Source organism: Marmota monax, unplaced genomic scaffold (assembly GCF_021218885.2).
Source record: "Marmota monax isolate L192 unplaced genomic scaffold, Marmota_monax_Labrador192_F-V1.1 WCK01_AAM20220418_F8-fsc00228, whole genome shotgun sequence".
Classification (NCBI taxonomy): Eukaryota; Metazoa; Chordata; class Mammalia; order Rodentia; family Sciuridae; genus Marmota; species Marmota monax.
The window spans coordinates 612,121-636,469 of record NW_026695240.1 but is presented as its reverse complement, the minus strand read 5'-3'; the positions used below and the strand labels follow the sequence as shown (position 1 = coordinate 636,469).

The window sequence follows — 24,349 nt, the reverse complement described above, 5'->3', positions numbered from 1 at the left end:
AAATTGGTGTCTGAAAAGACAGCCTGGAGACCATGCTGATCTGCTCAGGCTGCTCAGGGCCCTCAAGACTTGAGAACCTCCCGAAGGCCCTACCTTCTAATCCCATCACCTTGGTGACCAGGTGTCAACATAGGAATTTGGGGGACAAAAACATTCAGAGCATATATAGCACTGGTTTACTAAGGAGAGGCAGAGGAGGTTTGGAAGCCAAGACACCCGGCACCACTCCTGGGTCACCATTAGTTCTTGCTCATCTGACATCATTCCCTGTCTGCGATTCCCCTCATGTTTCTGGACCCCACAGTGAGGCTTGCTCGGGGCTGGGGTGGTGGCTCAGCCGCAGAGTACCTGCTTAGCATGCGCCAGGACCTGGGTTCAAGCCCCAGCACCACAAGAAAGACAATTAATAGTAATGCTTTGTTCCTGTGCCAATTGGCTGGAGGCAGCTTCAGGTCTGAGTGTTCCTCTCCCTCTGCCCTCCCCAACTCCTGCTGTTCTCACCTCTCCCCCATCCTTCTTCTCCTGCCGCTCCCAGAGTTAGCCCATCCCAGGGCTCCCACACAGCATCTTCCCCCAGGCGTCTGCAAGTCTGGAGCTTTGGTAGGATGCTCTATGTCCCCAGATTCATTCCTGAGTAGAAAGACTGGAAACCCTCAGAAACAAGAGGCCTCAGGGTGCCTCAGTGACGCAACTAGGCTTGGGCTCCTTAAGTCTGTCAGTCACACCAGGATGCACTTTGGGTGTGATGTGGACAGCTTTGGAAAGGTTTCCCCCACCCACCCCTTTGTCACCCCCATTCCTCCCTCTAGGCTAAATTGGTGTCTGAAATGACAGCCCTGGAGACCGTGCTCATGTGCTCAGGCTGCAGTAGCAAAGTTCCACTGGCTGGGTGGCTTCAGCAACAATTAGTCCAAGATCAAGGCGTTTGGTGTCTGAGGAAGCCCCTCTCCTTGGCTAGCAGATGGCCACTCACGAGGCCTTTTCTCTGTTTGCACACACACACCCCTGGTATCTGTGTATTTAAATTTCCTCTGTGTGTGTGGTGTGTGTGTGTGTATGTGTGCACACACATGTGCACTGGGGATGGAACTGAGAGCCTCGTGCATGCTAGGCAGCTACTCTACCCTGAGCTATACCCCAACCCCAAATTTCCTCTTTTATAAAGACACCAGTCAAATTGGATTAGGGCCCACTCTAACAGCCTTATATTAACTTAATCATCCCTTTGATGGCCCTAGCTCCAAACACAGTCATGTTCTAAGGTGCTGGAGGTTACAGCTTCAGTGTACAAATAGAGGAGGCACAGAATTCATCTCATGGTAGGAATGCCTTGGATAAGGTATGACCAATCCCTTGGGGTTCTCAGAATATCAGCAAAAACTGTTGCATGGGTGAGTGAATGAGTATGGTGTCCCATGAAAACCAGGGATGTTTAAATGAATAGGTACAATCACTTCAATGTCCACTACCTTTCTGATTCAATAACAGAGAACAGGTAAAGCTGGAGGGCACAGACACCTGGGTCCTTCCTTTTGGCTGAGCCACTGATGAAGGAGACACAGGATACCTTAAAGAAACCAGAAAGAAAAGAAAACAAAAGGATTCTAAACTTCAGAATTCATATCTCAAAGCAGCCTCCATCCTTACAGAACTTTTAAGCTTATAACCAATCTTGCCATGTTCTCTGTGTCATAGGAGTTTTGTACATTTGGGCAGAGGTAGAGCTTGACACTCTCCTGGGCACACAGTAAGAAGAAAGGAAGTGTGGGTCACAAGTCCAAGGACTGAATATCGGGAAAAACCAAAGGAAATACAGTCACGTGTTACTTCGCAATGGGGATATGTTCTGAGAACTGCATCAATGGGCTGTTTTGTTGTGCCAACAACATAGCAAGCACTGACACAAAACTAGATGGTATAGCCTACACCACAGGCTCTATGGCAGCCTGTTGCTTCTAGGCCACAAACCGGTATAGCATGTCACTATACGAAACACTGACAGCAATTATAACACAATGATATTTGTGCATCCAAATACGTCTAAACATAGAAAAGGTACTATAAAAAGTATAAAGGATTTTAAGATTATATACCTGTATAGGCCCTTACCATGAATAGGGATTTAACCCAGGGGCAATGGGATTTAACCCCAGTAACCCTCCCACCCCAATCCACTGATGGGGAAAGGGGGGATGAGAATGGCTTGGCATTAACAGATTAAAGCAGAAAATCTATCTAATCACATCAATCAATACTTACAAAGCATTTAACAAAATTCCACATCATCTTTAAGAAATACTCTTAGCAAATTAGTAATAGAAGATAATAAATTAGATATAGGACTTCTACTAAAAGTCTACTGGAAACATTCTACTTTTTTTTTTCTTTTGGTACTGGAGATTGAACTTGGAGGCACTCAACCACTGAGCCACATCCCCAGCCCTAGTTTGTATTTTTATTTAGAGACAGCATCTCACTCAGTTTCTTAGTGCCTCACTTTTGCTTAGGCTGGCTTTAAACTTGAGATCCTCCTGTCTCAGCCTCCTGAGCCACTGGGATTACAGGCGTGCACCCCCATGCCCGGCAAAACATACTTAATAGGGAAATCTTAGGATCATTCCTTTAGAAGTCAAAAACAAGACAAGGATTGCCCGTTAACACCACTGTCATTGAACACTGTATTAGAAACCAACCCAAAGGGGAGGGGGATGAGAACTTGCATTACAAGGACTGAAAAAATTGAACTGTAATTTTATTTATTCATTTATTTCCAACAACAGCATCATCGAGCTAGAAAAGTGAGAATTATCTGTGAAGCTATTCTAGAATGAGTGAATTCAACAAAGTAGTCAGATCCTAGATCAACATTTTAAAAAATCAACAGAGCCAGTCACCATAGTACATGCCTGTAAATCAAAGTGACTCAGGAGGCTGAGGCAGGAGGGTCACAAGTTCCAAGGCCAGCTTCTGCAACTTAGTGAAATCCTGTCTCAAAATAAAACATAAAAAAGACTGGGGTATAGCTCAGAATAGAGCATCCCTGGATTTAATGCCCAGTACTGCAAAAATAAATAAATAAATAATCAAAAGCAACAACTGATTAGAAAAATAAAAATAAAATCCCAGCCATAAATAAATTAAAACAATAAAGTCCCAGTGAGTGAACTGAAGGAAGCATGTTCAAAATATTTTGAGAAGAAATTATCCAAAGATGACTCAATAGTACAAAGATAAAAGTCCTCCTTAAATTAAACTCATTACAACCTCAATCAAAATCCAAAAGGTTTTTTCATGAAATTGACAAATTCCATGCCATTCCTCCCCATTCCCATTGCAGGGCCCAGGTTTAGAACTAAGTCCCTTTCTTCACCCAAGTCTAGGCTCCTTCTTGGAGAAAACCTGCTCCACGGCCCATCTGCTTCATTGATGTTACCACCCTTTAAGTAATGAGGTCAGCTGAACCCAAGTTCATTGGTTAATTTGCAATTTTCTCTAGGAAGCTAACATTTTGAAGCAATGAGGGACAGGCAAGCTTTCTCACAGGTAAAGGAAGAGTCTTAGTAATGAAAGACCTTCTTTCATGAGTCCTGCAGAGGTTCAGTGACTTGTTCAAGATCCATAAGCTGGCAAAATTATAAAATGGAGTTTGTAAAATTATAAATCTATGAAAGTGTCTTCACTTTAGTGGTTGGTTTATGGCTTTCAAAATGACTACACTTGCCACCATATTATGCCAAATGGCAAAGCTGTAAATGCAGATGAAGAAACTGCAAGGCTATTTCTCCTATATTAAAACAAGAAATTAATTAAGACGGTTACACCTTGAATCACATTTTGAATTTTGATGCAAACAGTCTCCATCAAGTTAATCTTGCCAGGGCTGGGGTTGTGACTCAGTGGTAGAGTGCTTGCCTAGCACATGTGAGGCACTGGGTACAAGTTCAACACCACATTAAAAAAAAATAAAGTTTTTAAAATTACTTTAAAAAATTTACTCTCTCACACCAACATCTGCAAGGAAGCAGCATAAGCCCCTGACTTTAGGCTGCAAAGTGTTGCTAGAGCAAATGCCTGAGGAAATTAAATTGTACTAGCGTTTCTATTAGGATCTTTCTTGGTTTTGTAGCAAAGTTTATAAAGTTGCTTGTGTTTTGAGCAATCTGTCCCTAACTATTTCCCCCATAAGTCTTGTTATTTTTAGTGCACTTGTTTTGCAGAACTCCAGATTGCTTAAAAAGAAAACAATGTATATGTCAGGCTATAGAAGAAATAAAAGCCTGTACTCAAAAATGAAGCCAGTCTTCTCTGCCAACTATCATTCCTCACAGGTCCTGAGTTTTCCTGAGAGGTAGCCAGGTAGCCTCCAATTTCATCTGAGTGAAACAACTTTGTGTGAAGCTGTGAGGACAATTCTCTGGAATTTGGGCACCAGAGGCCCTTATAATTCCTTTCTTCTCTCCTCCCTCCTGACCTCCAGGCCATTTAAAAGAGGACAACTAAAAAGACCCAGTAATCTACCCCTTCCAAGCTTACAGAATTTGAACAAGTCACTGGCTTAAAAATCATGGTGGTTATGACAGGAGGTAAATTTTTAAAACTGCCCTTGATTTTTGTTTTGCCAATTTATGACCTTGGACAAGTGACTTCGCTTCTCTGTGAGTCACCTGTAAAATGGGGCTCTTCGTGAAGATTTATGATACCACCTGCACAAAGAACTTAGCACAAGATGCGCATTTAACCCCCCAAACTGAAACATATTAAGGGCGGTGGGGGATTCTGGAGAGTTCTGACTACGGAGGCAGAGGAACCCCGAGCTGGGGAAGCAAGCGACGTGGCTGTGGCATTGCCGGGAACAGAAACGCTTGGGCCGCCCCCTCTTTCCCGAAGAGGCAGGCCCAGCCACTGATGGGACCCGGGCTTGCTCCTGCCACCATCGGCTCCCCGAAGCCCGCGGTTTGGGGGCCGCCTCCGGCAGCACCCGGGCGCGAAGGCGGACTTCATTTCCCGGCGTGCAGCTCCGGCCGGGGACCCCTAGGGCCGTCCCTCGTGGGGACTTGTCCGGGCTGCGTTCGGGGACCCGGGCAGTAATCGCCATTCGCTCAGCTTCTATATCGCGCTTCGCTAAGGGAGTCGGTTCCCGCGGACCCCACCCTGGGCCGCGGTCCCCACCAGGTGTGTCACAAGCACTGGTCCCCTCCCCACGCCCAGCCCACCGGGCCCCAGGGAGGGTCCGAAGCCGGGATCATCTCCCGCGGGGTCCCCCCTGGAGCCGAGCGCGTCAGCGGGAGCCGGGGCGGGGATGCGCCCCGCGCCCTCGCGGCCCGGGACTACAACTCCCAGGCGGCACCGCGGCGGCGGCGGCACGTCACTCCGGCATCGCCGGCGGCCCCGGGAAGCGGCGCGGGCGGGGGCAGGGGCTGGGGCCGACCGGGATCCCGGTGCCAAGGATGGGGGCCGCCCGACCGCCCCGCGCGTGAGGAGGCCGAGGGGCGCGCCACCCCGGCCCGGGGCGGCCGCCCCCCGGGCCCCGCCACCCCCGCCCGGCCCGGCGGTCGTGGCCCGGGATGCGGAGCCGGGGGCCGCCGGTGGAGCTGCGCGGGGTGAGAGGCGCGAGGAGGGGCGGCCGCCTGCTGCCCTCACCCTCGGCCCCCACCGGCGGGCCCCGGCAGGATTTCGGGAGCCGCGCGGCCAGGCCCTCTTAGCGCCCTGACATCCGAGGGGGACAGGTGAACCTGCCGCCCGCTCGCACCCGCTCCGCCCGGACAGCCGAATCAGAGGAGACGACCCTGCCGGTTAGAGAGGTTCCTTCTTGCTCCAGCGGAGGCCTTCCCCCAGCCATGGCCCCCCGGAGCCCCTTCGGACCCGCAGGGACTGCCCCCCATCCCGGCCGCCCGGGCCCGCCCTCTGCATCCCGCGGGCAGCCAGTGTGAAGCGGCCTCCCGCAGCCCCCGCCCCTCCCCCATGGAGGAGGAGGAGGGGGCGGCGGCCAAGGAGTGGGGCACGACCCCCGCGGGGCCCGTCTGGACCGCTGTGTTCGACTACGAGGCGGTGGGCGACGAGGAGCTGACCCTGCGGAGGGGCGACCGCGTCCAGGTGCTTTCCCAGGACTGTGCCGTGTCTGGCGATGAGGGCTGGTGGACCGGGCAGCTGCCCAGCGGCCGTGTGGGCGTCTTCCCCAGCAACTACGTGGCCCCTGCTGCACCCGCCGCGCCCGCGGGCCTCCAGCTGCCCCAGGAGATCCCCTTCCACGAGCTGCAACTGGAGGAGATCATCGGTGTGGGAGGCTTTGGCAAGGTCTATCGGGCCCTGTGGCATGGGGAGGAGGTAGCAGTCAAGGCCGCCCGGCTGGACCCTGAGCGAGACCCGGCAGTGACAGCGGAGCAGGTGTGCCAGGAGGCCCGGCTTTTTGGAGCCCTGCAGCACCCCAACATCATTGCCCTGAGGGGCGCCTGCCTGAGCCCCCCACATCTCTGCCTGGTGATGGAGTATGCCCGGGGAGGCGCACTGAGTAGGGTGCTGGCAGGTCGTCGGGTGCCCCCTCATGTGCTGGTCAACTGGGCTGTACAGGTGGCCCGGGGCATGAACTACCTACACAATGATGCCCCGGTGCCCATCATCCACCGGGACCTCAAGTCCATCAACAGTAAGTGGTATCCTCTCCCCAATATCCACAAAACTTGAGGTCAAGCCTAGATGGCAGGAAACAGGGCAAGGGACACCAGATGGCATTGTGCCTGGGGCAGGAAGGAGCAGCAGCAGTATACCTTTAGGGCCAGGTGAGGCAGGCCTTGCCTCTATTGAGGAAAAGAAAAAGGTTCAAAAAGGCTGAAAGACTATTCTGCTTCCCAGGTTACGGTCACAGTAGATCAAATAAGTATCCATAAACATGTGGACAGGCCCTTCCTTCCCTGTGGCAACCAGGACAGATGCAGTGCTTGCCCTCTTGGTGCACACCATCCAGTCATGATGCTAGAGTCCACCTGGCAGAAACAAAAAGAACCTACCTATCTGGAGTCAGGTTTTTTCCAGCCTGACTCTACTGCCATTTGTATCTGGACCATTGTGAGAGCCGTTGTGAGGGCTGTCCTGTGCATTTTAGGTTGTTAGCAGTGTCCTTGGTTTCTGCCTACCAGAGCCCATCAGCATTCCCCATACCCAGCTATAACAACCCAAAATGTCTACAGACATTGTCATACATCACCTGTGGGGCAAAATCGCCACTAGGTGAGAACCACTTCCTGATCCCTGCTAGGTCTCTAATGTAAACTGGAAAAGATGAGAGAGGAAGGAAATGGATGTGGCTTATATAAAAGCTCCCAGACTGCCAGGCCTAGCACTCAGTCTCCAGTGTTAATGAGTTGGTTGAATCAATAATGGACCCATCTTAAGGCATCAGCAAATATTAGTTGAGCATTTATTACCTTAGGATCTCAAGTGACCACGACAAACTAACAAAACTCATAAACTACACATTCATTTATTCCATGGATCATTCTGGAATGCTACGTGCCAGATGCTGTCCCAGGGATACAGCAGGGGGAAAACGCTTACCTTCCTAGCTCTTCCATTCTTGTTCTGTCCCATCTACTCCATTTCATATTTTTATTCGTGTCTTCGTTTTTTAATTTGGTATTTTCAAGGCCAGATTGTATACGAAGCAAAAACGATCGATCCACAGTTAATGAGGCCAGCGTGTTTCCTGCCCTCACATGGCTCACGCTTAGGCCCAGAAAAGTGAGGGTTCCCCGTTTTCCCTTGACATTCCTGTCTCATCCATTCCTGTTAGTTCTACACCTCCAAATTTGTTTGAATCTCTATCACTATTTTTATGTTTTTTGTCTGTAAGTCCCTAGAATCGAGGGGCTGAGTCATCCTCCCCTCCCAAGCCTGCCACTTGTACACTCAGCAGAGAGCTACCGAGTACCCATAACATGCCCAGGCCATGCCTGGGCTAGGGGACTGAGCGAGACAGACACAGCTGGTCCCTATCTTCATGAATGCCTACACTCCACCTCCTCTGGAGCATTGGGGCTGGAGTGGAACCATCCTGCATCGCCCTCTTGAAGGTCCTTGGCATGGCCCTAAGGTCCTGTATCCGATCTTCGGCCCTGCCCCTGAGTTTTTCTGTAGTGAATGAACCTGGACAAAGGTGGGTGGAGCTTTTAAGGCTGGGGCTTCCTCCAGGGCCAGTGGGACTGCTCCCTGCTGGAGACAGAGAGCACAGGGTGGCCATGGCACTGTTCTCTCATGGGGGCTCTTCATCTGGTGTCATTTGTTCATTGATTTAATGATTCTTAAGCACCTACAATGTGCTTGGCACTGTTGTCAACTCTGGGATTTCAGATGTGAGCAAGGCAAGGTCTGTGCCCCTCCCCAGATGGTGCTTATATTCTAGTAAACAGGAACAGATGACAGGTAGACACCTGTGGGTGGGTGAAAGGACGGTAGATACCCAAGTTTCAAAGAGTCCCAGGAGCTTTCAGGAAAATAAAGCAAATCAGGGTGGGGCAGAGGGAATTCCTTAGATCAGGTGGTCAGAGAAGGCCATGTTTGAGCAGAGACCTGAACAAAAAGGACCCAGCCTTACAGAGATCAGGGAGAATGTCCTGAGATGGGTATGAGTTGCCTCAGTGGAGAAATAGCAAGTCCAGAACAGCTGAGGCCGAGGTTGGGGAGAGAAGATTGGATGCAGGAGCCAGGACCTTAGGGCCATGCTAAGGACCTTGGATTTTTATTCCATGTAACGGAAGTCATTTGAGGTCTTTAAGCAGGGGGCGATGTGGTCAGATGTAGATTTTTAAAGAGGACTTATTTAGGGCCAGCCTGAGAGATGCAGAAATAAAGTATAAGCCCAGGAGGAGTTCCCTCAGTCGTGGGGCTTCACAAACAGGAGAGCAAAGAAGGGAGGCCATTTTCTAGCCATATGCTTTTGGCAAAGTGACTTCTCTAAGCCTCAGTTTGCTAGTCAATAAAAACAGTTTGCTTGTGAGTCAGTTCTTATAAAGGACTCAGCCTAGTGCAAACAGATCCATGACTTATTGTTGTTAGGAATAACCCTAGGTGTGGGTCAGCTGGAACCATTCCACATGCTTGGGGTTGTATCAGTCAGATTTTCTCAATGCTGCTGCATAACAAACCACCCCAAAAACTTGGTGTCTTGAAACAACCACCACCTATTACTGTCCATACCTTTGCCAGCCAGCTGGAGTGCTCTTGGTCAGCTGGAGAGATTTTGCTCCAAGTATCTCCCATCTTCCTTGGACCAACAGGCTAGCTGAGGCATGCTGTCACGGTGATGGCAAAAGTGCCAGAGGGCAAGCAGACACCCGAGTCTCTAAGGCCTAGGTTTGGAACCCTGCTGTGTCCTCTTTGTTCTTATCAAAAACATATATGACCTTAAGACTGTCCCACAAAGAATAGGAAAACACAGTCTGCCTCATTGGGTAGAAAGAACTGCATAGTCACATAGCAGAGCGTGGACTCAGAAAGGGTGGCATTGGGGACCTATTGTAGGAGACCATATTCCTCTCTTCTGCTCATGGTTTGCAGTGCCACTTTCAGTCTGGTTAGAAGGCAAGGTTGGGACCAATGGGAACCAAGGCTTGGCCTTTGGCATAGTCTGCAAGGAGGGACTGTAGGGGTTGGGGGACCCCAGCCCGACAAGCAGCTGCCACAGAGTAGGGCCTCTGGAGAGAGAAGGGAGAGCCACACTGAGGGCCAGGAGTCTCAGGTCTGCAGCCCCACAGGTCGGGTGACCCACCTTTCTTCCTGCTCCCCAGTCCTTATCCTGGAGGCCATTGAGAACCACAACCTCGCAGACACGGTGCTCAAGATCACAGACTTCGGCCTCGCCCGGGAGTGGCACAAGACCACCAAAATGAGCGCCGCTGGGACCTACGCCTGGATGGCCCCGGAGGTTATCCGTCTCTCCCTCTTCTCCAAAAGCAGCGATGTCTGGAGGTGCTGAGAGGCGGGCTGGGTGGCATCAGGGAAGTCGTGGTGGGACGGGGGAGGGTGCTGTAGGAGGGACAGTTTCCTGATGAAGCACAGGGCCTGGCACAGGGGCCCTCCTGCCCATTAGCACAGCACCAAACAGGCCAAGCAGTCACCTGTGCTGGCAGCAGAGGTGGCCCCTGAGGAGAGACCTTGGATTTTTTATTCCATGTAATGGAAGTCATTTGAGGGTTTTAAGCAGGGGGCAATGTGGTCAGATGTAGATTTTTAAAGAGGACTTATTTAGGGCCAGCCTGAGAGATGCAGAACACAAACTTCAAATTATAGATAGGCAGAAAGTCAGCCCTGAGAGCCCTCAGACGGCAGCCAGAGCCCGGCCCATTAGACAGGAAATGGAGGCCACTGTTCATTCATTGGCTTTGTAGTGGCCCGGGCTGTAGGGACACAGCAGTCAACAAAAGTAGTGTGGCTGCCCTCAGGGATAGTAACTCTTTCAAAAATACACAAGAAACTAAAAGAATAAAAGCTGTCTTTAAGTTAAGAAAATGATAGCTAAAGGATAGTGAAGAGGAGCATTAGGGGGCGTGAGCAGCCAGGAGGGAGGCGCTTCGAGAAGACTTTTCTGAGAACTGCTGCTTTAGCTGAGTTCTCAATGACAAGGAGCCAGCCACGCAAAGTCTGGGTGCCACAAGGGAGGTGCTAAGGTGCAAATGAGCATAGTGTGTTCCAGAAAAAGGCAGGAACCTGTGTGGCCGGAACAGAGCGTGTGGAAGCCGGGTGGCGGGCAGACTGCCAGGCAGCCTATGCGGGAGGGACGCCTCGGTCTGAGTCAGTGCGGAGGAATGCCATCAGGGCGTTTATGAGTGACGTGATCCACCTTAGCACTTGAGCAGCTCCCTGGGCTGCGGGTGGAGAGTGGTCTCAGGAACAGTGAGCGTCGGTGGTGGCACAGAAGCTTCTCAACCCAGGCCTTCTACTTAGTTGGAGCCAAAGCCAGGGTCCCCTCACTGACTGTCCCCTCAGGGCCCAGCTGAGGCTCCAGGTTGCCCAAACAGCACATTAATGGACTTGGGGAAGACCCAAATCAGACAAGAAGTCTTGGGCCAGCCTGGAGCGAGCAGCCCTTGGGAGCAGCCCCGCTGGCCTAACCAGGCACCAGACAGTTCCTTCAGCCCCAGGAGGGAACCACAGGAGCGAGGCCGAAGTTCTGGTTCTTATGGGAAGCTCCAGGCTCCTGGGTGGCTCCTCAGTGTGGCGCAGGTTACTTCTTCCTCGTGTGGTCCTATCCCATACTTTTCAGGACACTAGATATCCACAGCTCCCAGCCACCAAACATCAGTAACGCTCTCCATCTACTGTGACACTCAAAACGTCCTCACAGGTTCCCACGTACATGGGAGAGCGGGGATGACACCACCTCCAGGTGGAAACCAGAGCTATTTTTCCCCACCTTGGGCGGCCTCCATTCCCAAGTTCACTTCATAGTCCAGAATGGCTGCTGGAGCCCCAGCTTTTATTGTCCACATTCCAACCAGTGGGAAGAAGAAACGAGGGAAGGGCGCCCCTTTTCTTTAAGGCCACTTGCTGGAAGCTAACTGCCCTCCACATACCTCATTCCACTGTGCAGCACAGTAGCCCTCTGGACATGCTCAGCTACTAAGAGGGACAGAACATGTCTTCAGGCAGCAACGCCCAGTTCAAATTCACCAGTGCTGTCGGCTGCAGCGAGGTCTGTCCTGTTCTGGTGCCTAGAACAGTGCCGAGCACACAGTTTCACTTAATACAAATGTTGAATGAACCTCAGCAACTTATTGTGTAGCCACCAAAGGCACTGTTGTGTCTCAAAATTTAAAAAGGATCTGGGGATGTAGCTCAGTGGTAAAGTGCCCCTTGGCTCCGTCCCCAATATACAAAAGAAAGAAAGAAATGCGTCAGTGTATACCGGGATCCACTCCAAGTTAGAAACTGCACAGAGAAGTGATCAGGATGGAGGAGAATGAACAGTTCACTGGGGAAGACAAACACACAGCCAGTGATGCCCACTCTGATATTGTGTAGCACCAAAGGCTCTGTTGTGGGCATCAGGCAGACCTGAGTCCATGTGAGGCTCCGTCACTTATAGCCGTGTGACCTTGGGCAAGCAGCTTAACCTCTCTGAGACTGTGCCTGCTCATCAGATAAAGTAGGGGTCATACCGATGCCTTCTGCCTTACAGGGCTGTTGTGAGGATTACCGAGAGTGCCTAGCACAGTGCCTGGCCTGGAGCAGGTGCTCTATAAGTGTAAAATAGTGTTTCCTTGTTTTTAGAGGTAAGTGCTGTGGGCTCTAGGGGAACATAGAGAGGGACCTCCACCTCGCACTGAAGGCTGTGGGATCAAGAAAGGCTTCCTGGCAGAGGGGGCAGCCCAGTTAGCACTTGAAGGACAGTGACATAGAAGGAAGAGCGTTCTTGACAAAGGGGATGGCGTGTGCGAGGCCAGAGGTGGGAAGAGCAGGTCGTACTCAGGGGTTCCTTGGGGCTGCAAGAGGAAGCTGGGGTTGGAATGGGGTCCAAGAGTGTTTAGAGGTGAGGCTGCAGGGGTCACCAGAGGAAGATGAGTTTGCCCAGCAGGATGGGAGACCCAGAGGTGTCCAGGCAGGCAAGGGACAAGAGGCAGAGCCAAGGGGAGACATCAGAGGACAACTGTCAGAGAAAGGTCCCCGCAGGGTCAGAGCGGGTTCTTGTGGCCCCATCTGCTGGGCTGGATGTTGGGGTGAGGGAGGCCCCCATGGGGTAGGGCTGGGTAGGTGAGGATTGGGTAGGCTGCAGCATAACCCCTCCTCTCCCCCCACAGCTTCGGGGTGCTGCTCTGGGAGCTGCTGACGGGTGAGGTCCCCTACCGAGAAATCGACGCCTTGGCCGTGGCATATGGCGTGGCTATGAACAAGCTGACGCTGCCCATCCCCTCCACCTGCCCTGAGCCCTTTGCCCGCCTACTGGAGGGTGAGCCAGGGCCCCATGGAGAGGGTAGGCTAAGCTTTGGGTGGCAGGGGCCCTTGAGCCCAGTTCTCTCCCCTTCATACCTGCCCAACACCTGTGGGCCAGGAGTGAGGGAGAAGGTGCTGGAACACAGGGGCTATGGCTGCGGACACTCCCAGCAGCCTGCTCCTTGCTTCCCCAGACCTTCTGCAGGCCAGAGCCCTTGAGGGCATCCTGTCAGGATCCACTGGCCCTGGGGTTCCTGCCCAATCCCATCCTTGATTCCACCAAGGGCCCCCCATAGGGAGCAGGCCCGGGGCTCCTCTCCCGGTGTCTGAGATGTACCGGAAGCTTAGCTTGGAGTCCTTCCCTTTGGCTCCATGGGAGCTGTTTGTCCACAGTCCCCAGAAGCCCTGCCTTCCTCTGAGCAGCCCGATTCCCCCAGCCTGACTGCTGACAAGCCATCCCCCTCCCACCCCAGAATGCTGGGACCCAGACCCACATGGGCGGCCAGATTTTGGCAGCATCTTGAAGCGGCTGGAAGTCATAGAGCAGTCAGCCCTGTTCCAGATGCCGCTGGAGTCCTTCCACTCCCTGCAGGAGGACTGGAAGCTGGAGATTCAGCACATGTTTGATGACCTTCGCACCAAGGAGAAGGTGAAGGAGAGGGCAAGGTGGGGGGTGGCGCAGGATCCATGAGTTCTGTTGCCTTTGGTGCCTCAGCCCCGCCCCCTGAACCCCAGCCTTTGGGTCCATGCAGGGTCTTTTGCATATTAAGAAAAGACAGCCTCTGCTGGTGGATTAGTAAGAAAAAGCCCCCTGTGCTGAGTACCTACAGGTGATATGCATGGTGTCTGGAACTGGCTTTAAATATACAGCAAAACTGCAGAGAGGGCGACTGAGATTGGCAAAGTACAGATGATTGTTGAGGTTGGATGATGGGTAGATGGGGGGCACTATTCTCTGCTTTTGTGGATGTTTGAAGTTTTACAAATTGAAGAGTTTAAAAAGGAAGGGGCGGGCGGGTGCGGGAGGCAGCCCTTTCTTGAGCTAACACACGCCCTACCCTGGCGCCCAGCTTGGCTCGCAAAGCGTGAGTTGGAGTGTGAACCCAGTGTGCCTCACAGCCGGGTGCCCTTGTGCCGAGGTGCACCTCGAAGACCCAGCGGCCCAGCGGCGGGGACGCCGCCTGGGGCAGAGTGGCTCGGCCCCTCCCCAGCCTCTGCGTCTCCCCGTCTCCCGCAGGAGCTCCGCAGCCGCGAGGAGGAGCTGCTACGTGCTGCGCAGGAGCAGCGCTTCCAGGAGGAGCAGCTTCGGAGGCGGGAGCAGGAGCTGGCGGAGCGTGAGATGGACATCGTGGAACGGGAGCTGCACCTGCTCATGTGCCAGCTGAGCCAGGAGAAGCCCCGGGTCCGCAAACGCAAGGGCAATTTCAAGCGCAGCCGCCTGCTCAAGCTGCGGGAAGGCAGCAGCCACATCAGCCTGCCCTCCGGTACACCCCGATCCTTGAGCATCCTCCGAGGGGCCTTGGGACTGTCTCTGACTCAGGGTTAACTCTTCCCTTGATTGATTGATGATTGATTGATTGATTGATTGATTGCTGTGATTTGGTTGGAACCCAGGGCCTCCAGCAAGCCAGGCCAGCACTCTACCGCTGAGCTACATCCCCAGCTCTCTTCTGTTTTTCAACTTTTCCCCAAAGTCTGGCTCCCAGATAATGTGTCCACCCATCAGAAAGCACATAATGCATCATGTCTGGTTGGTTCTCTCTGTGATATTACAAGCCATAGAGCCAACCCTGTAGCAGGAGCAGCCTATGGAAATGTGGCCAAGTGTGTTATCTTAAACTTTCTAGCAGCCACATTAGAAAAGTAAAAAGAAACAGGTGATGATCAATAGCCTTAATACATCCATGTAACCAGTACCCCAAAATTGAGATAGTTTACTTCCTCTTTTTTACACTAAATCTTTGAAATCCATTGTGTTTTTAATATGTATATCACATCTCAAGCTGGTTGGTAAATTTTCATTAAAAATTTGAATCTGGGGCTGGTTGCAGTGGCTCACACCTGTAATCCAAGCAGCTGTGTAGACTAAGGCAGGAGGAGTGCAAGGTCAAGGCTAGCCTGGGCAACTTGATGAGACCCTATCTCAAAATAAAAATATAAAAGGGTTCAGGATGTAGCTCAGTAGTAGAGCACCCCTTGGTTAAATCCCTACAACCACACACACAAAAGTATTTTTCATCTGGGGGCTGGAGATGTCACTCAGTGGTAAAGCCCTTGACTAGTATGTGGCAAGACCCTGGGGTCCAGTCCCAGCACCACCCCCCAAAAAATTGTCTGCATTTAGATTTCATAAAATTGAGAATTGGAAAAAACTAGATTCACATACTCAGGTTGTTCTAAGCATGCTTTTATCCCCAATGACCAAATTAAGTGTTTGTTTTAAATTTAAACTTAATTATAGTTAGGTAAATAAAGGTTAAACTCCAGTTCTTTAGTTGCACCAACCATGTTTCAAGTGCCCCTTTGATGGAGCCGATGGCTACCATCTTGGACCCTTGGACCTAGATCCTTAGCCCAACATGTGAAGATCTAAGCCTCACCCCCACATTGCTAATCAAGGAAGAGAGGGCGTATTTGCATTTCCAAGAGGCTTCCAGCTGCTGGTGGTAGTGCTGGTCTGGTCTGCATGTTAGAACCACTGCAGTAAGGAATGACAGATGTGGTGTTAGGGAATGACAGATGTGGTGTTCCCATGCTGTCATTCCTACTGTACTTCTACAAGGAAACTTCCCTTCTGTTACCAGAGAACCATTTGCTTAGGAAAGTCTCTTCATTTTGCAGGCTTCGAGCATAAGATCACGGTCCAGGCCTCTCCCACCCTGGACAAGCGGAAAGGATCCGATGGGGCCAGTCCCCCTGCCAGCCCCAGCATCATCCCAAGACTGAGGGCCATTCGCCGTGAGTATCTGCAAGGCCCCATCAATCAGCCAGTCAGTCAACAACACCTCTGAGCATAGACCTGGCACCAGGCCAAAGGAATAACAGGCAAGATCCCTTCCCTCATTCTTATCAGGGGGAAACAGACAACCAATCAATAAGCTGAATAATTTCCAGTAGAAATTAGGAAAGAAAATATAAGAGAAGACTCCGGGGCTGGGAGTGTAGCTCAGTGTTAAAGCCCATGCTTAGGATGCACGATTTCCATCCCCAGTACCAAAAAGACAAAAGAGGAGATGTATTAGGGTGCTACAGAGATATGGAATCAATAGGATGTCTTTAGATATATAGATAGAAAATTAGGGATTGGCTCCCAGGATTATGGAGGCTAGGAAGTTCCCTAATCTTCTGTTTGCAAGATGGCTTCCAGGAAAGCTAGTGTTGGGTTTCCAGTCCACGTCCAAAGGCCTGCCAATCAAAAGCACCACGTACAAGGGCAGGAGATGGATGTCCCCGCTCAAACAGAGAGAGCGCCTTCTTCTGCCTTTTTGTTCAGCCCAGCCCCCCAAGGGATTGGGTGAGGCCCACCTACTTTGGTGAAGGCATCTTTACTCTGTTTACCCACTCAAATGCTAGCGACTTTTCCCAGAAACCCTATCACAGGCACACCCAGAAATCACATCTGCAGCTCTCCTGGCATCTCTTAGCCTGGCCTCGTCAAGTTGACACATAAAATTAGCCATCAGAGAAGGAAAGTCTGTCCGAGGAGGTGAGGTTTGAATAGGCCCTTCATGGAAGAAATGAGACATGTACCAATCTGAGGAAACAGAGAGAACTTCAAACACGAAAATCTGGAACAAGCCTGGAGTGTTACCAGACCAGAGGCCAACATGGCTGAAGCCTGACAGGGTGGTGCACACCTGTAATCCCAGCCACTCAGAAGGCTGAGGTGGGAGAGTCAAAGTTCAAGGCCAGCCTAGGGAGGCCCTCGGCAATTTAGCCAAACCCTGTCTCAAAAAATAAAAGGGTTGGGGGTGTAGATCAGTTCAGGCTCTAGTACTGGAGGGTGGGGGAGAAGGCCAATTTGGCCCGGACAGAGGGAATGGGAGGGACAGCATTAGTTCAGTGGTCAAGGGGCTCCCAGGGACCAGATCATACAAGGCCTTGAGATCCAAGGTAAGGAATTTGACTTTTTTCCCCAGTGCTAAGGATCGAACCTAGAGTCACACATGCTAAGCACATGCTCTACCTCTAAGCTCTGCTGCCAACCCCAACATCAGGAAGGCCACAGGGGGCTGTGAGCAAGGCTTGATGTGATCAGATTGACCTCTTTCCACTGGCTACTGTGAGGAATAAAGGCAAAGAGGCCATTGAGATGACAGGGACTAGACCTGGGTGGGGGACTCAGAAGGAACCGATGTTCACAGTCCAGGTCACACTCAGAGTAGTTGATGAATGCAAAGCTGACTCCTGAGTCTGTCCCACCTATAGTGCTCCCCAGCCTGCAGTCTCTCTGCATGCTTCTCTTTGGACACCAGATTCATAATAGTCCCGGAAGGTCACGGTAGCAAGGGACACAGAGACAACCATAGTAGTTGCAGATACTAGTGTTGGTACATTCAGAGTGGGATGGACAGGGAAGCGAACAGCCCAGGGTCCAGCGATCTAACCCCTTGAAGATGGTGGAGAGCAGCTGGGTCCCCACAGCAGGGGGGAGGCCTGCAAAGATTACAGTGTGGCACTGGGGTGGGAAAGAGCCCTCAGGCTCCAGGGGGGAATGGTTTGGAGGTTAGAGGTTGGGACTGAGTTTCCAAGACCCAGTAACCAAGTGGCTTTTCTTGACCCAGTGACTCCTGTGGACTGTGGTGGTGGCAGCAGCAGTGGCAGCAGCAGTGGTGGCAGTGGGACATGGGGCCGCAGTGGGCCCCCAAAGAAGGAAGAACTAGTTGGGGGCAAGAAGAAAGGCCGGACTTGGGGACCCAGCTCCACCCTGCAGAAGGAGAGAGCTGGAGGAGAGGAGAGGTATGGGCCTTGCCGGGCTCAGGGCCCCTGTGCCCAGCCTGGGCCAGGCAGCCATGGCTGACCGCCCCCATCTCCCCATGCCCGCTGCAGGCTGAAGACTCTGGGGGAAGGGAGCAAACAGTGGTCATCAAGTGCCCCCAACCTGGGAAAATCCCCCAAACACACACCCATCGCCCCTGGTTTTGCCAGCCTCAACGAGATGGGTAAGAGGGTGTGGGTGCTTGAAGAAGAAGTGTGGTGGGGGGAGTCCCTGCCAAAGAGGAGGAGGACACAGGGCAATGGGGGAGGGCAGGGCTCTAGAGCCTGGGGTAGGAGGCATTCTTAGAAAGGGGGATGGCTGGTCCCTGGGGGTTGGAGGTCTTCCCCCCCCCCCCGCAAGGACCCCACTACCCTGAGCCTTTTGGGGGAGAAAGATTCAAAGACGTTGCCTGGGCATCTGGGGTCTTGCTGTTGGAGGGGTCATTGTGGGCCCCTGAGGTCCCTGAGGGCAGCAGAGCCAGGGCCACCCTCACCCCCACCCTAGCTGATTGACATCCCTCTCTGGTCGCAGAGGAATTCGCCGAGGGGGATGGAGGCAGCAGCGTGCCCCCTTCCCCCTACACCACCCCATCCTACCTCACGGTGCCACTGCCCGCCGAGCCCTCCCCAGGGGCGAGGGCGCCGTGGGAATCGCCTCCAGCCGTGCCCCTGGCCCGGCCCTGGCACGGCACGCGGCGGCGCTGCGACCTCGCGCTGTTGGGCTGCGCCACGCTGCTGGGCGCGGTGGGCCTAGGTGCCGATGTGGCCGAGGCGCGCGCGGCCGATGGCGAGGAGCAGCGGCGCTGGCTAGATGGCCTCTTCTTCCCCCGCGCCGGTCGCTTCCCGCGGGGCCTGAGCCCGACCGGGCGACCCCCAGGACGCCGCGAGGACTCAGCCCCTGGCCTGGCGCCCTCGGCCACCCTTGTGTCCCTGTCGTCCGTGTCCGACTGCAACTCCACGCGTTCTCTGCTGCGCTCCGATAGCGACGAGGCTGCACCAGTCGTGCCCTCCCCACCGCCCTCCCCCCCTGCGCCCTCGCCTAGCAGCAACCCTCTGGTGGACCTGGAGCTGGAGAGTTTCAAGAAGGACCCCCGCCAGTCGCTCACACCCACCCACGTAACGGCCGCGCGCGCCGTGAGCCGTGGACACCGGCGGACGCCTTCCGACGGGGCGCTGGGGCAGCGGGGACCGCTGGAGCCCACCGGCCACGGCCCGGGTGAGTGAGGCACCGCGCAGCCATGGCGCTGAAAACCACCCTTCTGTCCCCACCATGTCCAGAGTCCGTGCCCAGCCGCTCTCTAAGGCTGCAGCCTCGTACTTAGCGCAGGGGGAAGCCTCTGTGTCCCCATGCACCACACCGCATTGCTGGCAGCATTGTGAGTTACACCGGGGTGACTGAGACTTAGGATGAATTAGGGGTGGCAAACTGCAGCCAGGTGGTTCTAACTGCAGCGGCGCTCACGGAGCTAACGCTTAAGAGCTACTCCATCGCTATCCGCGTCAAAGGTGAAGGCATTGGGCGGGAGTTGAGTGCCTATCAGGCTGGGGCTGCTGGTTTGGTTTGGCTAGTTACGGTTGCTTTATTCAGTCCTTCCCTAGGTGGTGAGGTGCTGTTTTGATCCCGATTCAGAGACAATGTCATGCCTACTGTCTCTCCCTTATGTCTGTCTACCTGCACCCCGCACCCCGCCCAGTGTAAGAGGGACAGGGCTTTGGCTAGAGGGCAACTAAGAAACCTGTTTCAAAGGGCTAAAGCACATGCCCAGAGTTGAGTGAGCCATGGGAGAGGTGGTGGCCTAGGGCAAGAGCCCGGTGCTTCCCGGCTTCAGACGGCAGTGGCCCTGCCCTGCTGGACAGTGGGCTCACCATCTGAGCGTTTTTCAAGGGAAGCCCAAAATTCCACTCTGCTGTAACTGTTGCTGACTTTGGAAGTTCCCCTTCACCCACCCCACTCACCTCATCTGATCCTCTCTCCCCAGGCCCTCGAGACCCCCTGGACTTCCCCCGCCTACCTGACCCCCAGGCCCTGTTCCCCACCCGCCGCCGGCCCCCCGAGTTCCCTGGCCGTCCCACCACCCTGACCTTTGCCCCAAGACCCCGGCCGGCTGCCAGCCGTCCCCGACTGGACCCCTGGAAACTGGTCTCCTTTGGTCGAACACTCACCATCTCGCCTCCAAGCAGACCAGACACTCCAGAGAGCCCTGGGCCCCCCAGCATGCAGCCTACACTGCTGGACATGGACATGGAGGGCCAGAGCCAGGACAGCACTGTGCCCTTGTGTGAGGCCCACGGCTCCCACTGAGGCCTGCCCACCACCGCCCGCCTGGGCAGCCATGAATGTAGCGTCCCAGGCCCCGCCCCGGCCTGCCGTCTCCCAAGGCGGGGGAGGCCCTGGGCAGGATACTCACTATTTATTGGGGAAGGAGGGAGGGGGGACACTTAATTTATTCTTTGTACCCCAGGGGGTGGAGCCCTGTGCCCACCCTGCAGTCGGGAGGAGGGTGGGCAGGGATACTCAGGGACAGGGCATCATGGGGGATTTGGCACAAATGCAGCATTAAAGGTAACCCCTGCCCCCTACCTTGCTTGGCTGAATGTCTTTTCCCCAGCCCAGGCCCCCTGTGCTGGCTCCTCCCTAGTGGGACACTCCCACACCCATACTTCCTCCCTGGGCTTCTCTGGGTTTCTGTGGTCAAGGGATGAGACCCAGGCCCATGTCCCCTCCCTGTCCCCACAAGAACAACACACAAAGAGGTCATCAGTGACAAGTGCTTTACCAGCAAATGCAAGAGTCTGGGAAGTTCCATGGTGAGGTGGGGGTGGGGGTAGGCAGCCCCTCGCCCTCAGCCAACCACATCCCGGGCCCCAGCGCCACTGTCCTCCCGCTGGAGGCTGCAGCGGTTCATCTTCAGCTGGGTCAGCTGGATGTAACGAAGGACATTGGTGTCTGCAGGGGAGGTTGCAGGGCATTATCTGGGTGTCCCCTGGGTCAACAGGTGACATCCATGCCACCTCAGCTTGTACCCATTGTCCCCCATTTCCAGGGGCTCCCCAACAGCCCATATTGCCAGAGCCATTACCCAGAAGCCCAGCTGCAACCAGCAGCCAGAAACATTTCACACCTCCCTGCTCACGCAGCTGCTGCACCCTCTGCCAGGAATGCCTCTTCAGAGGCTCCTGCCACACTTCCACCCATCCCCAGTGACATCTGCGAGGAGTCTGCTCTCCAAACCACTTAACAGGGAAGTTAATCTTGCTTCTGCTCCAGCTCTGCACCATGCACCCATGGTCAGCCCTCCTCTCTCCTGACTCTTGATACAAAATCAAGTGTCTGTATGCTCGTGGGGACACACATACACCTGGCCATTACCTCCAGAACGCCAGGGAACCTGCCTGGAGTTCTGCCACCCCTCAGCCCGTTCCTCCACACACTAGTATCCTGGCACCACCTGCCCCGGGTGGATGAGTAGGTGAATGAGCGAATGGTTAGTGAACAAGTGAAGGATGAGTGTATTTGGGGTGGGAAAGTATGGAGACAGGATAACAGTGTGGATAGGGAAGTGGCTGAGTAGGTGAACGGGAGGTACCAGGATAGGTCAGTGACAGACTAGATGAGGAGTGACCAAGTAGATGGCAAAGGAACGGTGGGGTAGCGGATGTTTGGTGGAGGGTGGGTGAATGAATGGGCGGAGTGAGTGGGTGGGCGCAAGGAGTAGGTGGATGGGGAGACAATGTCCAGTGGGGGGTGCAGCACTCCTTCCGGGCAGCTCTGGGGCGGGGGGACTCTGTTTTGCCCTGATTATCCCGACCCGGTTCCCTCTAAGCCCTTTCCCAGCCGGGGGCCCAGCCATCACCTCCTTCCCGCCCTGCCCCTCACCTGTGGGCTCCCGGCTGCGGGCCTCCTGAAGGTATCTCAGCGCACGTGCGTAGTCGCCCAGGTGGTAGAAGGCAATGCCGGCGCGGTAGGTGGCCTTGAAGTTGCCCTGCTGCTTCTCCAGCACCTTGAGGCAGTACTCCCGCACGCGCTCATAGTTCACCAGCTCCGACTGCAGAAGGCAAGCTGCAGGGGCGCCGCGCGTGTACTCTTAGAGTCTGGTGGCAAATCTAGAACCCACGTGACTTCGAGGAGTCTGGTCTCCCACCTACAGGGAACCTGGGTCCTACCCCATCTCCCAAGGGGGCTAAGGCCACCAGGAGGCGCCAATCTGCTGTCCCATCAGAATAGGCTCAATCTGCAATGCCGCTAGAGGGCGCGAAAGACAGATACGCCCCGGTGATTAGCAAGGTTTCGGTAGACAAGAGTGTTAAGGGTCGCCGCAGAGGCGAGGGACTAGGCATAGAATGGCTAGCCCTTCTCATCTTAGGGTCACTATTGGCCGGGGGCAGAAAAATGACAGGGGAAGTGGGATTCTGAAGACCCAGATCAAAGCCCATTTCGTGCATCTCAGCTCCCTCCATTCAGAGACCCAGAGCTTTGATCATCTGCCCTCAACTCCTTGCCTTGATCAAGTTTCTGAGGTCTCTCTCAACAGACCATGCATGGCTGTGGCCCCTTCAGCCTCCAGCCCCCGCCCGCGGTCCCCAAGACCTCCTGATGGTCCCTCACTTCCCGCTTCTCTCACACATGCCCCTCTGCGTGTCCCCCGATGGTGGCCCCGTACCCGTGAGAGAGTCATAACATTCCACCTCCGTGTTCTCCACCAGGCGCCGCTGCTCCTCGCTGAGGCGTGCGGGCCCGGGGCTGGTGGCGGGCCCGGGGGCGGGGGTGGGCAGGCCTCCAGGGCGGGCCCCCTGCGCCGCCTTCAGCTGCAGCAGAGCCCGGTGGTACTTGCCGATGGCTTCCCGGAACTTCTTCTCTCGATAGCAGCGCTGGCCCTCCGCCTTGAATGCCACGGCGGCCCGCAGGCTGCTGTCGAGCGCCGCAGCCAGCGCCCCCGACGGCTCTGGGGCAGGACCCGGTCGAGCCGAGCCATGGCGGGGGCCTGGGCCAGGGCCCGGCGGGGAGAGGGCGGGAGGCGGGCGCGGCGGAGGCTCCGGGGCAGCGCTGAGCATCAGCACCGGGGACAGCGCGCCGCGCTGCATTGTGGGAAACTCCTGCGGCCGCCGCTGCAGCTACCGCATCGCCCCCCGCGGGGCCGGTCCCCACCCTTTCTCCGCCCCCGCACCTCCGGCTGCCGATTCCGGCTGCCCCCTATGGGTCTAGAGAAGCCCCTCAAGACTTTCCCTTCTTTTCTTCAAACCAGCCCCAGTCATTCTCCTCTCCCTTATTCAACACTCCTCTCACCCGCCCGCCCTCTGTCTGCTCTCCTCCCCCGTGTCCAAAGCTCCCGAAGATTTTCAGCAGGAAAAGATGGGCCCAAGGGGAGGACCTGAAGATATCAACCTCGCAAAAAGCTGGTTTTCAGCCCACTAAACATTTGGTGTATTGGATATAAACACGGAATAGGGATTCAAGCTGTCTACATCAAATTCCCTTTATTTTCTCGCTAGTTGTATCTCACTTAAATTACCTGGAACTCGGAATCCAGTCACGTGGGTTAATAATATCCACCTTGGAATTCATTCACTTATTTATGCAACAAACAACTATTCACTTTATCTTTTCTGTGCCTGGCTCTGTTCTGTATGATTCTGGGATGCACTAAAGCCCGAGGACTTCAGACCTTACCCTCACCAGGCCCCCCCAGGCCAGAAGAGCGGCAGACCTGTGACCAACAGTGACAGCCCACAATGGACTAGCTAGAAAGAGCAAGAAGAGAGTTCAGGACTGAGATGGTGGAGGCATAACAGAAGGCAAGGGCTCAGAGGAGGCACCTGCCCTTGGCAGAGGTGGCGAGTGAGGGCTTCCTGGAGGAGGCGATAACTCTACAACCGAGAGAGATCGGCCTCTTGTGCTCAGCGAGCTCACCTCCTGTGAGAAAGCAGACACGTCCCCAAGAAGTCCCTGAGAGAGGGGCACACTAATGAAAGAATATGCAGGGAAGGAGATGTGGGAGGTTCACAAAAGCAAAATGGGGTGAAGGGGACGATTGCCCTGCAGCCCTCCTTAGCCCCCCACTCAGCTGTGTGACCTCTGCCAAGTTCTCGGATCTTCCACTTCGACTTCCTTCTGTGACACGAGAATGACAAGTAAGTTTACCTTAGGTGAGGACTGAATTCTATCATGCAGGCAAAGCACTCAGCACAGGGCCTTGGTACAGTCATGGGTGATTTCTTACCATTTTATCCTCAGGTATTTAGCCACAAATACCTGACTTGGCCTCAGCATTGGTATGTACTTGTTTTTTAAATTTTTACTGAATTATGGTTGCACATAATGGCAGGATTTGTTTTACATATTTGTACATAATGGAACAATAATTTGGCCATACCTTTCCCCAGCATTTCCCCTTTCCCTCCCCCTGTACTGATCTCCCTTCCATTTTCATGAGACTCCCCTCCTACCGCCACA

At 54.0% G+C, this 24,349-nt stretch overlaps 2 protein-coding genes across 2 annotated transcripts; one reads left to right on the top strand and one right to left on the bottom strand.

Moving 5' to 3' along the window:
• Positions 1-5,552: 5,552 nt before the first annotated feature.
• On the top strand, positions 5,553-20,478 carry Map3k10 (mitogen-activated protein kinase kinase kinase 10). The gene is made up of 10 exons (XM_046440183.2): positions 5,553-6,643; positions 9,780-9,960; positions 12,789-12,937; positions 13,395-13,570; positions 14,159-14,405; positions 15,763-15,879; positions 17,706-17,880; positions 17,971-18,083; positions 18,431-19,114; positions 19,878-20,478. The coding sequence occupies exons 1-10, from the start codon at positions 5,962-5,964 to the stop codon at positions 20,198-20,200; spliced, it is 2,847 nt and encodes a 948-aa protein (XP_046296139.1). The 5' UTR covers positions 5,553-5,961; the 3' UTR covers positions 20,201-20,478.
• Positions 20,479-20,635: 157 nt separating this feature from the next.
• Positions 20,636-22,995, bottom strand: Ttc9b (tetratricopeptide repeat domain 9B). Its single transcript, XM_046440182.2, has 3 exons — positions 22,560-22,995; positions 21,776-21,958; positions 20,636-20,845 (listed from the first exon to the last, which is right to left on the bottom strand). Exons 1-3 carry the CDS (start codon positions 22,978-22,980, stop codon positions 20,742-20,744), a joined length of 708 nt encoding a protein of 235 aa, XP_046296138.1. The 5' UTR covers positions 22,981-22,995; the 3' UTR covers positions 20,636-20,741.
• Positions 22,996-24,349: the final 1,354 nt, after the last annotated feature.

What these genes read in the sequence shown, in the direction of transcription:
- Ttc9b (XM_046440182.2), bottom strand. Translation starts at nt 22,980, where the DNA reads ATGCAGCGCGGCGCGCTGTCCCCGGTGCTGATGCTCAGCGCTGCCCCG. An exon ending in ATGTTATGACTCTCTCACGG is followed by an intron (nt 21,959 to 22,559) that starts GTACGGGGCCAC and finishes GCGCCCCTGCAG; the next exon opens with CTTGCCTTCTGCAGTCGGAG. An exon ending in CCGCAGCCGGGAGCCCACAG is followed by an intron (nt 20,846 to 21,775) that starts GTGAGGGGCAGG and finishes CCTCCCCTGCAG; the next exon opens with ACACCAATGTCCTTCGTTAC.
- Map3k10 (XM_046440183.2), top strand. Translation starts at nt 5,962, where the DNA reads ATGGAGGAGGAGGAGGGGGCGGCGGCCAAGGAGTGGGGCACGACCCCC. An exon ending in ACCTTCGCACCAAGGAGAAG is followed by an intron (nt 13,571 to 14,158) that starts GTGAAGGAGAGG and finishes CGTCTCCCGCAG; the next exon opens with GAGCTCCGCAGCCGCGAGGA. An exon ending in AGAGCTGGAGGAGAGGAGAG is followed by an intron (nt 17,881 to 17,970) that starts GTATGGGCCTTG and finishes TGCCCGCTGCAG; the next exon opens with GCTGAAGACTCTGGGGGAAG.